The following is a 13,630-nucleotide window of genomic DNA, read 5'->3' on the forward strand; positions in this document are numbered from 1 at the left end:
AGTTCTCGTGAGGTCTAACTATCGGGTCCAGTAAAACCTGTCAGAGTGAGACCTCCTCTCCTCCTCTCTGACTCCCATCAGGACTCCTGTTGGTCACATGACACAGCTGGGAAAACCTCCTGACTCCCCCCCCACCTCTGTCTGTCAGTCGGCGGTCTGTCGGTGTTTGTACGCGCGCGTGTATGTGTCCGTGTTAGCTGTATAAGCTAAGTTAGCCATCATCGTCACGATCCAGCCCCAGGAACAACGCGACCATGGCGGACACAGCCAGGGAACCTCCACCGGAGCACACCGACTTCCACGAGCTGGAGGACGGGGAGGACCTGTTCCCGGAGCAGACCGGCACCCTGGAGGTGAGAGGGAGGCGGAGGAGGTGATGTAGGGAAGCCGAAGAGAGGTCCTGCAGGCAGGGCGTGATACCTCCAGCTCGGAACCGATGTAAACTTAGAGGAGGGGGGGGCAGGCGGGGAGGAGAACCTTAAAGCGGTGTTTTTTTTAATGGAGTCTGGTGTGTTTTTATTCTTCGCTTTGCTTTGTCATCTCTGTGCTAACAGCCGTTTGTACGACCACTGGAGGTGTAACAACAGTAACGGTGGCCGTCACGGGAGCTGACAAGGGTCATGTTTGCGCGGAGGATAGAAAAAACGCAGAATAGGTGTGTTTGCTCGCGGTCAGGTGACCGTCACACAGGTGTGGGTGGTGATGCGTTCAGGGACTGGGGAAAAATGGGTAAAAGCGCAGTTCGGCAGATTAAGATTCTTTTGTGAATTATTTAGTGACAGTGTTTGAAGTTCTGGTATTAAATTGATCTTAAATGTTAATTTAATGGTAGAAGTTGTGTGCTGATGGTGACGCGTTACTGACTTAAACAAATTAAAAACTACTAAATGTGGCCAAAGATCACAACAGCTTTCAGTATTTTAAATCTACACGTCAGGCTTCACAAAGGTGTTGTTTTTGGTTGCATTTAGATTGTGCTGCTGTTCATATTATTGTGTCCACCCTCTATTTGTGGAAAGAAATAATTCATAAAGTGAAACATGTTTATTTTTGCCGCTTTGTTCTAATATTACTATCCAGACATTTGTTTCAGAATACGGACCGAAAACCTTTTGAAACTCGTTGTTGTTATTATTATTATAATTATTATTATTATTATTATAAAACAGTTAGTAGGAGTTATAGTTGTGGATGAGAGCAAAACCTAAATATGTAATGTTTTTTATTGAACTTTAAAAGCTGTAAATATCTTTTGTTAATATAGTGAGATCTCTTTAAATAATATCTCAGATTATCATAAAACATAAGTTTCTTCTTTGGTGGTGTTGCAACTTCAGCACACGTACACACAGGGCTGTTTTTTTTTGTTTTCGTCATGTCAGCACTCTGGATTTGTGTGTGTGTGTGTGTGTGTGTGTGTGTGTGTGTGTGTGTGTGTGTGTGTGTGTGTGTGTGTGTGTGTGTGTGTGTGTGTGTGTGTGTGTGTGTGTGTGTGTGTGTGTGTGTGTGTGTGTGTCTCACAAGGACCAATAAACACTCTGAATGATGTTACACAGTGCTGCTAACGTTACGAGCTCTCCTGTTGGTTAGCCGTTAGCGGTGCTGCTAACGTTACTAGCTCTCCTCCTGTTGGTTAGCGGTGCTGCTAACGTTACTAGCTCTCCTCCTGTTGGTTAGCCATTAGCGGTGCTGCTAACGTTACTAGCTCTCCTCCTGTTGGTTAGCCGTTAGCGGTGCTGCTAACGTTACTAGCTCTCCTCCTGTTGGTTGGCCGTTAGCGGTGCTGCTAACGTTACTAGCTCTCCTCCTGTTGGTTGGCCGTTAGCGGTGCTGCTAACGTTACTAGCTCGCCTCCTGTTGGTTAGCGGTGCTGCTAACGTTAATCCTGTTGGTTTAAACACTGATTGGTTGTTTACAATGAAACATGATCAGATACTAGAAACAAATGTTCAACTGAATATTGAACTTTATTTACTATTCAGTGTTCAGTTAAACTGGTTTCAGAGACGTGTACTTGTAGTTTTTCGTTGCTTTTTATACTTTAGAGTGTTTCCATTATTTCGTCCACCCTCACTGATATGTAAACGTCTCTGTAGGGATTTAGTAGATTACAGTTTCTGTGGACGTCAGCGGCTTCATTCAGTTTCCTGTGTCGTGTCCTCGTGTTCCCCGTTGCTCACAGATACTTCCTGAGTCCTAGCCATGCTAGCAGCTAGCTGCTAACAGTGCGTTTAACACATTGGGGCTTCTTCATTGTTTCCTTCTGTGAGTTTTTATTGGTAGCTGTGAGAAGTTCTTCATTGAGTGGTCGGTTAGACTTCATGTTGCTGGTTCTTGTAGCTTTTCACAGTTTAACTAAATCAATTGAGCGTTGCATTGTGGGTAACGTTGGACCAGCAGGAGATTCATAATGTTTGTAATCTGATATTTAAAAGTTTAATCTTGTCCTAAATGTTTGCTTGTTGAATCCACATCAGTGTGTGTGTGTCTGTGTGTGTGTGTGTGTTTCCTGTCACCTCTCTGTGTGTGTTTTGCTGAGTAAGGAGTCAGGAAGCTCTTCTGTGTCATCACTCGTTTCCTCTTCTCCCTCCCTCCATCCTCCTCCCTCCTTTTTCTATCTGCTCAGCTAAAATTCTCTCCATCTTCCTCTTCATCATCGGGGTCAGAGAGTTTGTCCGTCCAGGTGATGAACCTCCACCTGAAGATCAAAAACAGATCCAGATGTTTCTCTATATTAAAGTTGAGTTGTTACCTAAGAAAGTTAAATATTTAATGAGTTATACATGAAACAAAATAAACCGTGAAGAATCAAAAACACAAGTGTAACTCAGAAAATCTCCACAAACTAACCACTATAGAGAGGAGGGATTCGAATGAACTTTAAACTCGTATCCATAAACTACTGTATTACCGTCAGACAAACCCTGTAAACAAGTCAAGTATACATGTTTTATAAAGAAACTAAGGTTTGATATCCTGAAGACTTCCTGTTTCTAAAGCTTCTAAATGTTAATGTTGCTTTTCTCACTGAACTCCTTGTGTGTTTCCTAAAGCCACTGAATAAACGTACACATATATTCACCGTTAAATGAACACAAAGACGTATTTATGAGCAATAAAATGAGAAATCATAAAACTCCTAAAAGAGGAGGAATCTCTAAATGAAGAAACTGCTTCACCTTAACATACTCGGACTCTCAAGGTTACAAAGTATCAATATATTTCAATATAAAGTATAAATGTGAGTGAGGCGTGAACTTCCTGTTTCCTCTGAAGTTAACCGCAGATTAAAATGTTTAAATCTCCTGTTTGTTTAATTCATGAGTTTAGTTGAACTCTACAGAGAAACACTGGACTCGTACTTTAATTATAAAATGAATTATGAGGTCATAATACTGTCTTTAAAAGTGGAAAAGAAAATGTTTCAGTTTAAGTGAACGTTGTATTTGGAGCAGCAGCTCCTGATCTGAGCGGTTGAATCATGTTTTATGAATGACTCTGTTTGTAGAGATCAAAGAGGTGAACACATTATAAGCATAATGTTCACTTTTACTGATGTTGATACTTTAAGGAGTCTAACGTACGTCCACAGCAGAACTTTACTTTGTTTTTCTCAAACATCGACTGCAACGTTCAACATGTAATGACCACTGATCACCACAGGGGCCGCCAAAGAGAAGCAAACCGAGATCCTCCACATTGTTCCTTCTTATTAAAGAAAGACCTGTGACTGAAATACATCATTCTAGAAGTTATGTTGGGGGAGTTCAAATGTTTGTTTTCCTGTATCCTCATTTCCAGATGTTCAGAACATCTGCTGTAGAACGAGCTTCAGTCGTTTGCTTCAGTTTATCAGAGAGTTAGAATCTCTTCTTTGAGGTTGTAGCTCTCAACGAACATTCATAAAACTGTGTGTAATAAAGTTGCGACACATCCTGCTCATGTGACTCAGTAACTGTCGATGTGCAGAGAGAGATCGTTTTAAGTTGATTCATAGTCGTTTGTGTTTGCAGCTGTTGTCTGGGTTTGCTGCCTTGCTGAAGGGCACGTCAGCAGACGTGGTTGCAGGCGGTTGATTATCAATAATCCAGGTTGAGTCATGGATCCATGAGGTTGAAGGTTTTTATCTTTGAACCTGTTTCAAAGTGATTGAGCAGGAATATGAGCATGAACATGATTTAATTGGCCAACGCGGTGCGTTGTGTTGCCCAATAAAGTTGCACAGTGTTGCAGTAAAAGTTGAACCCCAACCTGGTCGACCCTGTTGTTTGTTGTTCTGTGTCTGTGGAAACACACTTATTGAAATGAATGAGGAATCCAGATCATACTGGAGCTTTACTGAGTCATTGATACCAAGAATTTAAAAAGTTTAGTGCATAAAAAGATCCACTCACTGTTTGTTCTTTTACTTGTTGTAAGATTGAATTGTCTGGTCGACCTTTTTCCTGCTGCACAAGGAGTGACACGTATTTCCTGTGTGTGTGTGTGTGTGTGTGTGTGTGTGTGTGTGTGTGTGTGCGTGCACGCGCAGTCAGAACCAGCCAGTCTAGCTGCTGAAGACATCAGCACCAACTCAAATGGACCCAAACAGGATTCACTGTTCGATGACGATCCAGAGGATCTGTTTGCAGGTACACACCATATATATATATATATATATATATATATACTTTGGATTTGCACTTTATTGATAATCTTTATTGTTTATATTTCTGTTTATTTGAACTCTTCTACGTTCTACTGACACTGCTACACTTCGAGACAACACTTCCAACGAACTTAATAAAATCATGGAAATAATTTCCACACGATTAAACTGCTTTCTGTAGGAATCAAGCATTCACGTCGGTCCAACTTAATTTACTTGGGTCGGATCAACTTAAGGTATTACAGTTGGTTCAACTTATTTACAAGGGTTGATCCGACTTAACTTAATACGGTTGGACGAACTCATTTTGCAGTCGTAAATTAAGTTGATAGGCTTTTCAAAGCAGCGTGGTGTTTCTGGGATTCAGAGAAGCCTTCAGCCTTCTATTTATATCCTGATTTATAGAAATCAACGACTGTGATTGATGATGATTCTATTTTAAATGTTTCCTCTCGTCTCCGTCCCGTCCCAGAGGCCACAGAGGAGGTTTCGTTGGACAGTCCGGAGAGAGACGTCCTGCTGTCGGACGGCCCGTCGCCGGCCATCACCCCCATCACCCCCCCCTGCTCCGTCATCACGCCTCGCATCGGCCTCGCCCACGACGACATGTTCACACACTCGTCCTTCGACGAGGTGACGACTCACACACACATACAATGTGCACGCTTCCGCTGGAAAACTAATTCTAAAAGAGACAAACTGTTTTTGTGTTTGTCATTTTAAGTGACGACACACGTAATATTTTGGGCTGTGATGGAATAAATACTTGTTACAAGTAAAAGGCCTGCATTTTAAATGCTGCTGAAGTATTAGCTTCAAAATATGTTCAAAAGATCACAGCTGATCACATCTGGATCAGCTGTCAGTCGGCTTTAACAAAATGTGGATATTATGATAAATGATGGAAAAAGCGTTTTCTCGCTCGTGTGTGTGTGTGTGTGTGTGTGTGTGTGTGTGTGTGTGTGTGTTTCAGCTCTCTCTGACTTTAATCATATTCATAATAAAGTTATTGAGGGAAACATCAGATCATGAAAACACAAATCTTTCTAATAAATGTAGAAAGTTGTTTGTGGTCCTTTTGTTGTTCAGACTACAATGAACATTTATTTAAACCAGATGTTGAATCATAAATGAATCAAATATGAACTAGAGTTTAATCTGTGATCCGTCTTCACTGTTTACATGTTGAACAAAATCTCATCAGTCCGATCGGCTGCAGCGTCCAATCACATGACAGATGAACAATGAGGGGGCGTGTCTTCTGTTAAAACACTTCCTGGAAGTCTGTTCTCGTGGGTCCTCCTCATGGCTCCTCAGAGATCCCTCCTCCTAAGTTAACAAGCTACTCAGAGTTGTATTAAGTACAGTATTTTATTAAATGTACTTTCCACCACTGGAGCAGGAAGAAAAGGGCTGGAAACCTAAAATAAAAGTGTTTTTTGTTCCCGTTTTGTGCAGATTGAAGAAGAGGAAGGCGGCGATTCATTCGACATGCACATATCAGTGTCTGACCCCGAGAAAGTGGGTGAGTACACACTGTTGGCACAGCCCTGGAGTATCCCGGAGATATGAGACGTGTGTTTCACCAAAGATCAGCGCCAATGTGAGGAAAGTGACTTCTCTTGAATTTGATGATTTTGCTAAGTTACCAGGAATAGTTCCAGTGTTTCGACAGACTGCCACTACATTTCCCATCAGCCCCCTCTTCCTTCCTCCGATGAACGTGATGGACCTTATATTTCACCTCAGCTCTCTGCCGTCAGCACAAAGTTAAATGACGGGTCGCTGCGGGCTCTGGCGGGTCGCTGCGGGCCCTGGCTGGTCGCTGCGGGCCCTGACGGGTCGCTGCGGGCCCTGGCGGGTCGCTGCGGGCCCTGGCGGGTCGCTGCGGGCCCAGGCGGGTCGCTGCGGGCCCTGACGGGTCGCTGCGGGCCCTGACGGGTCGCTGCGGGCCCTGACGGGTCGCTGCGGGCCCTGGCGGGTCGCTGCGGGCCCTGGCGGGTCGCTGCGGGCCCAGGCGGGTCGCTGCGGGCCCTGGCGGGTCGCTGCGGGCCCTGGCGGGTCGCTGCGGGCCCTGGCGGGTCGCTGCGGGCCCAGGCGGGTCGCTGCGGGCCCTGGCGGGTCGCTGCGGGCCCTGGCGGGTCGCTGCGGGCCCAGGCGGGTCGCTGCGGGCCCTGGCGGGTCGCTGCGGGCCCTGGCGGGTCGCTGCGGGCCCTGGCGGGTCGCTGCGGGCCCTGGCGGGTCGCTGCGGGCCCAGGCGGGTCGCTGCGGGCCCTGGCGGGTCGCTGCGGGCCCTGGCGGGTCGCTGCGGGCCCTGGCGGGTCGCTGCGGGCCCAGGCGGGTCGCTGCGGGCCCTGGCGGGTCGCTGCGGGCCCTGGCGGGTCGCTGCGGGCCCTGGCGGGTCGCTGCGGGCCCAGGCGCGTCGCTGCGGGCCCTGGCGGGTCGCTGCGGGCCCTGGCGGGTCGCTGCGGGCCCTGGCGGGTCGCTGCTAACTACTCACTCACTCCATCGTCCCTTTATGTAAACATGCACAAAAGAGACGGCAAATAGAACAGTTTGCTCCCAGAAAAGACCAGTTTAACCAGTTTGATATCTAATAAGTATTTATGCTGTTTAGAGTGTGTGTGTGTGTGTGTGTGTGTGTGTGCTGAAAGCTGTTTTGTGTGTGTTCAGGTGACGGGATGAACGCCTACATGGCCTACAAAGTGTCGATCAAGGTGAGGAAACAGAATTGTTGGACACCTCTTCTGCTCTTAGACCAGATACAATAACGTTGAGCTAAGTCCTCGTACGGTGGCCTTGATGGGACATCTGAGTGTCACACTCGGCCTGTATCAGTCTGAAGTGGACTGTGTGAGACTCAGCCTTTCTCTTAGCTGAATAACTTACAATATTACAGTATGTTAGCATGGCTAATGTTAGCATTAAACATATCAAACTGTATGGTGAGATGTGTTCATAATTTATCTCACCAGCACCATTTATTTTGTACTCCTTTAATGTACTTTGGTGTTATTTGAGCTCATAAATAAACATAACTACTGAAGCTAAACCAATAGAAACAACAGGAGTAGAAGGGACATTCCTTTGTCTCTTCATTATGTCTCTTTACGTCTCTTAATGTCTCTTTACGTCTCTTAATGTCTCTTTTTGTCTCTTTTTGTCTTCACTTCTCTTTATATCTTTACGCCTCTTTGTCTCTTCATTATGTCTCTTTGCGTCTCTTCGTGTCTCTTTTTGTCTCCACTTCTCTTTATATCTTTATGTCCCTTTGTCTCTTCATTATGTCTCTTTACGTCTCTTAATGTCTCTTTACGTCTCTTAATGTCTCTTTTTGTCTCTTAATGTCTCTTTACGTCTCTTAATGTCTCTTTACGTCTCTTAATGTCTCTTTTTGTCTCTTCACTTCTCTTTATATCTTTACTTCTCTTTGTCTCTTCATTATGTCTCTTAACGTCTCTTTCTGTCTCTCGTCCTCTCTCATCCAGACCTCCATGTCTCTGTTTAAGAGTCGTGAGTTTTCAGTAAAAAGGCGTTTCAGTGATTTCCTGGGTCTGCACAGCAAGCTGGCCTCCAAGTATCTTCACATCGGCTACATCGTCCCCCCTGCGCCGGAGAAAAGCATTGTGGGTAAGCAAAGCCACCGCTGCACACACGAGCTGAACTCTCCAACGACTGATAACGATTGTCCAAACTGAGGTTTAGGGAGTCTGTTTGGGTCGTTTCGGTACTTTCAGAGGGTCACAAATAAAACAGACTTTAGTTAACTTCAGTAATGTTAAACAAACAGTCAATATTAATACAAACAGTCAATATTAATACAAACAGTCAATATTAATACAAACAGTCAATATTAATACAAACAGTCAATATTAATACAAACAGTCAATATTAATACAAACAGTCAATATGAATACAAACAGTCAATATTAATACAAACGGTCAATATTAATACAAACGGTCAATATGAATACAAACAGTCAATATGAATACAAACAGTCAATATGAATACAAACGGTCAATATGAATACAAACGGTCAATATGAATACAAACGGTCAATATGAATACAAACGGTCAATATGAATACAAACGGTCAATGTGAATACAAACGGTCAATGTGAATACAAACGGTCAATGTGAATACAAACGGTCAATGTGAATACAAACGGTCAATGTGAATACAAACGGTCAATGTGAATACAAACAGTCAATGTGAATACAAACAGTCAATGTGAATACAAACGGTCAATGTGAATACAAACGGTCAATGTGAATACAAACGGTCAATGTGAATACAAACGGTCAATGTGAATACAAACGGTCAATGTGAATACAAACGGTCAATGTGAATACAAACGGTCAATGTGAATACAAACGGTCAATGTGAATACAAACGGTCAATGTGAATACAAACGGTCAATGTGAATACAAACGGTCAATGTGAATACAAACGGTCAATGTGAATACAAACGGTCAATGTGAATACAAACGGTCAATGTGAATACATAAACGGTTTAAATCTAAGCTTCCTGCTGATTTCTTCTTCTGTGTCTCAGAGGGTCTTTGTCTCTTAGAACAGAGTTGTTCTCCGTCTACTAAACTAAAGAATGTCTGTTAGTAAAGACACTTCCTACAAAATAAAAGACGTGTGACTGACACTATCAAGCTGCTTTAACGTGAACGTGATGCATAATTAGCTGTTTGTTAACCGGTTATATGTTAATGAACGTCTGCAGGGATGACCAAGGTGAAGGTGGGGAAGGAGGACCAGTCGTCCAACGAGTTTGTGGAGAAGAGGAGGTCTGCTCTGGAGAGGTACGGTTTTAAAGATGATGGTCAGCACGAACAAAATGAATATTAAAATCATCAATCCGTTGGTTATTTTAGAGCCATCTCCTCCCTCTCAGGAATCATAGAAAGGTTCCCAATGTTGGTTAAAAGGAAATGATAAATAAATATTTAAATCTTTACAACCTCTTTTGTCATCCCAGCCTGAAGTTCAGTCAGTTTCTCCTCCTTGTGGTCACATGACTGTTGGTCTCAGATGAATCCATCATGACTTCATAGTTTCACACTTTAATGTTTTCACACAACCTGGTTAAAGTGACCTCTTCATGAGAGGAGAGGTTTATAATGAGAACATGAAGGATAACATGTTTCTGACTAGATGTCTCAGTGTCTGTCTGTCACAGTGTCTGTCACACATGATGTGTTCAGGGACCATCGGGAAGTTGAAAATCCAACGATATGGTGTTTTTAAAAGAACACTGGATTATAAACACGAGGGAAAGAAAATAACGTGTGTGTGTGTGTGTGTGTGTGTGTGTGTGTGTGTGTGTGTGTGTGTGTGTGTGTGTGTGTGTGTGTGTGTGTGTGTGTGTGTGTGTGTGTGTGTGTGTGTGTGTGTGTGTGTGTGTGTGTGTGTGTGTGTGTGTGTGTGTGTGTGTGTGTGTGTGAGAGAAGAGCAACCCGGTCAGAACTTTACAGGCCGAAAGGTTAAACCACAAATATTAGATACATCATTATCACAACACGCATGTTCATGTACGTGCGTGTTGAATACCGAGGAGGTGGGCGGGGCTGGCATTCCGCTGGCCTTTACTGAAGGTGTTTGATTGACAGGAAGGTCAGCTGATGGAGCTCAGAGCTGCAGAACTCCACACTGATGGACACACACTTAAAATTCTTAACTTTCATTTTTTTATAAATGTTTTGGAGACATAGATCCTCAATTGTAACATTTGTAAACCTTTTTTTGGAAAGGTGCTTTATATCTAAAGTATTATTATTATTATTATTATTGGACTATATGTTGAGGGATGCAGATGTTTTAGCAACATTTAAAACTACACTTCACTTATATTTTGTGACGTTATGCCACTGAGTTGACAAACGGCTGAGAACCTCCAGATATGAAGGATGTTGACGTTGTGACGCCAACCGATCAGGAGCTGGTTTCCAACAACAACAAGCAGCAGAACACGGATCTAACTGGGTCAGGAAGCTGAACGAATCCTGTGTCTCCTGCAGGTATCTGATGAGGACGGTGAAGCATCCCATCCTGCTGAAGGATCCCGACGTGCTGCAGTTTCTGGAGAGCTCGGAGGTAAAAGAAAAAACTGCATTTTACCTGAAGAACCTGAACGCATCTGATCAGCTGTTTACATCCGTCACAACAAAGCCTCTCTGCTCCTCGTCTCTTTACAAGCTTTCGAAGGACTTGGTTACTCTGACACCAGTGGGGGGGTCAGGGGGTCGTGGGCGTTCATCCTCTGGGGACCGCGACTGGTCCTCTGTGATGTGATGTCTCACTCTGATCCAAAAGACAGAGACGATGCTTCTGCACAGAAACTCTCTCTGACTTTTTCTTCGCTTCGAGCAGTGAAGGTCGACGCTACGAAGCCTCTTTAAAAACTGCCTCTGGGTTTAAGGGCCTGCGGCGTTTCCTGTTTCCTGGCTTTATTGTCCACTCCGACTAAACCCCCTGTAAACACTGCCCCCCCCCCTCACCCCTCTCTAGTGTTTGTGGGATTGCGTTGGGTCCACAATAAATGGCTTGGTGTCACCGATTTAACAGATGAATCACTCGGATGCTTGATCGGCCTCGCTTAATGAAACACAACCCCCCCCCCCCCCCCCCAGCGAGGGGCCCCGGGGACCCGAGCCGTCCCGGTGAATGAGATTGGAGAAGGAGGGAGGAAGGGGGAGGGGGGACCCTGAAGCCGATGTCCGGGAGAAAAGTAAACTTTTCCAAAATGAAGAAAAATGAGCCTATTTTCAGATGGACGTCCCTCGTTTTCAGCTTGTTTTTGTTCTTTATACGATGGTTAAAGTTGCTCGACACATTAAATCTGATTGGAGCTAAAATGTGGGAGACATCCCAATCAGAAGGGGGGAGGAGACCACAGCTGTGATAGAGTTTAGAGAGATGGGAGGGAGAGGAGAAAGAGCCGGCTAAACAAAGTGAAAAATCAACAGGTAAGTAGAGCAAATGGATGAAATGGAAGCGGGGGAGGTTTGAAATGAGGCGACCGGAGAGAAAGAAGTGAGAGAATTAAAGGGAGACAAGAACCCAGAGGAAGGAAGACAAATAGAAATGTAAAGGATGAAGCAGGAAGAGAAAAGACTGTTTTAAACCGACGAGAACGAACCAATGAAGTCCAGGTAGAAAATATTAATACATATAATTAATGGCTCACATTATTTCATTATTTCACTGTAATATACGAGACTTATCGTGACACATCAGCACAGGAAGTGTTTATTTCTATTGATTGTAACTTAAAAGTGATTTTAAAAAGTAGCCAAATTAAAGCAACTTAGAATAATAATAATAATAATGGAATGAAAACCTGACTTTATTTTATTTTAACGTTTTCAAATATGCAAGAACAGTACAACTTAATCCCACAAAAAATGTACAACAGGAAATATGAGTATTCTTTTCATGATCAATTAATATATAGACAAGTCTTGTGTCTTGAGATGTCTTTGAGATACCTGAACCTCTGTACCTGGACGTCAGAGACAGTCTCTGGTAGAGACCTGCCAATCACAGTAGCCCCGCCCTAAAGCATCCCCTGCTTTATGGTCTGTGTGACTCTAAATGGACCATAATGTACTAAATGAACATCATGCTGTATTGAAGAAGACTTGAAACTAGAGATTGAGACATAAACTCATGTTTACAATGTTTACTGAGGGAATAAATCAAGAGAGAAGTAGTCATTTTCTATAGACTTCTATACAACCAGAGGAGTCGCCCCCTGGTGGACACTAGAGAGAATGCAGCTTTAAGACTTTAAAGAACCGGCGGTTGCCTCCTGCTCGTCACTCTGTTGTTGTACTGAAGGAGGTATTGTTGTAGAAATGAATTTATCAATGAGTTTAACCACTGATGCTGTTTGTTTGTTTGTTTGTTGTCTAGTTGCCGCGGGCGGTCAGCACTCAGGCTCTGAGCAGCGCCGGACTCCTCCGAATGGTCAACAAGGCCGCTGAAGCCGTCACCAAGATGACCATCAAGATGAACGAGTCGGACGCTGTGAGTGGAGGAGGAAGGAAGAGGAGGATAGAAGGGAGGAGGAAAAGGGAAGAGGAGAGGAGGCTCAGGAAGGCTGGAGGAAAGGAAGGAAGGAAGGGAGGGAAAGATGAAAGTGTTGTTGTAGCAAACAGTGGCTATTGAAAGAGAAGAAAGGGAATTAAGAATGTGGACAAGATGGGAAGGAAAGAAGAAAGGAAACGGCTACTAAGGAAGGAGGAAAGAATGGACTCAAGGAAACATGGAAGTAAGGAACTAGGGAGGAAGAAAGAGGATCTAGATATGGAAGGAGAAAGGGAAAGAAAGGAAGTAGGAAATACAAATCTGAGATTTAATGAGGAAGCAGGATGGAAGGAAGGATGAAGGGTGGAGGGAAAGGCTAGAAGGAAAGAGGAGGTACAGTAGGAGAGGAAGAGGAGAGAAGGAGGTCGCAGTAAGGCGGAATGGAACGGGAGGAAGGAAGAAATATATATTAAGTAGTAGTGTAGGAGGAAAGAGAAAATGACATAAGAATGTAGAGAAGATGAGAAGGAAAGAGGAAAGGAAACATAGACGTAGGGACGAGGGAGGTAGGGAGAAAGTAAACATGAAATAAAGAACTAGGGAGGAAGAAAGAGATGCGGAAATTTAAAAAAGAAGAAAGCCAAGATGAAATCAGAAAGGGAGGAGGAAAGAAATGATGGAACAAGGGAGGAGGAAGGAGAGAGGATGGAGGGAATGGGTAGAAGGAAGGAGGATGTACAAGAGGAGAAGAGAGGAAGAGGAGAGGAGGTCACAATAAGGCTAAAGGGAGCAGGGGAGGAAGGAGAATAGGAAATAACTGTCGAGAAGATGGGGAGGAAAGGAAATGTGAGCTAAGGAAGCAGGAGGGGAGGAAGACAGAAAGGATATAGATAAGGGAGGAGGAAGTTAAAAACTAGTGTCCTGTGTGTTTTAGTGGTTT

The 13,630-nt window shown here is 44.0% G+C and overlaps 1 protein-coding gene across 1 annotated transcript in view; it reads left to right on the forward strand.

Annotated features, from left to right (window-relative positions):
* The first annotated feature begins 160 nt into the window (after window positions 1–160).
* snx2 (sorting nexin 2) overlaps window positions 161–13,630 on the forward strand; it is a 27,001-nt gene continuing 13,531 nt past the window's right edge. Inside the window, exons 1-10 of the mRNA XM_079270021.1 lie at window positions 161–353; window positions 4,532–4,631; window positions 5,121–5,281; window positions 6,107–6,173; window positions 7,322–7,365; window positions 8,137–8,278; window positions 9,386–9,464; window positions 10,680–10,755; window positions 12,577–12,690; window positions 13,625–13,630. The exon at window positions 13,625–13,630 is cut by the window's right edge and continues 88 nt beyond it. Coding sequence (XP_079126147.1) covers window positions 255–353; window positions 4,532–4,631; window positions 5,121–5,281; window positions 6,107–6,173; window positions 7,322–7,365; window positions 8,137–8,278; window positions 9,386–9,464; window positions 10,680–10,755; window positions 12,577–12,690; window positions 13,625–13,630 — 888 coding nt within the window. The 5' untranslated portion in view covers window positions 161–254. The remainder of the gene's footprint in view (window positions 354–4,531; window positions 4,632–5,120; window positions 5,282–6,106; window positions 6,174–7,321; window positions 7,366–8,136; window positions 8,279–9,385; window positions 9,465–10,679; window positions 10,756–12,576; window positions 12,691–13,624) is intronic.

Source organism: Melanostigma gelatinosum (assembly GCF_949748355.1).
Source record: "Melanostigma gelatinosum genome assembly, chromosome: 6".
NCBI classification, from domain to species: domain Eukaryota; kingdom Metazoa; phylum Chordata; class Actinopteri; order Perciformes; family Zoarcidae; genus Melanostigma; species Melanostigma gelatinosum.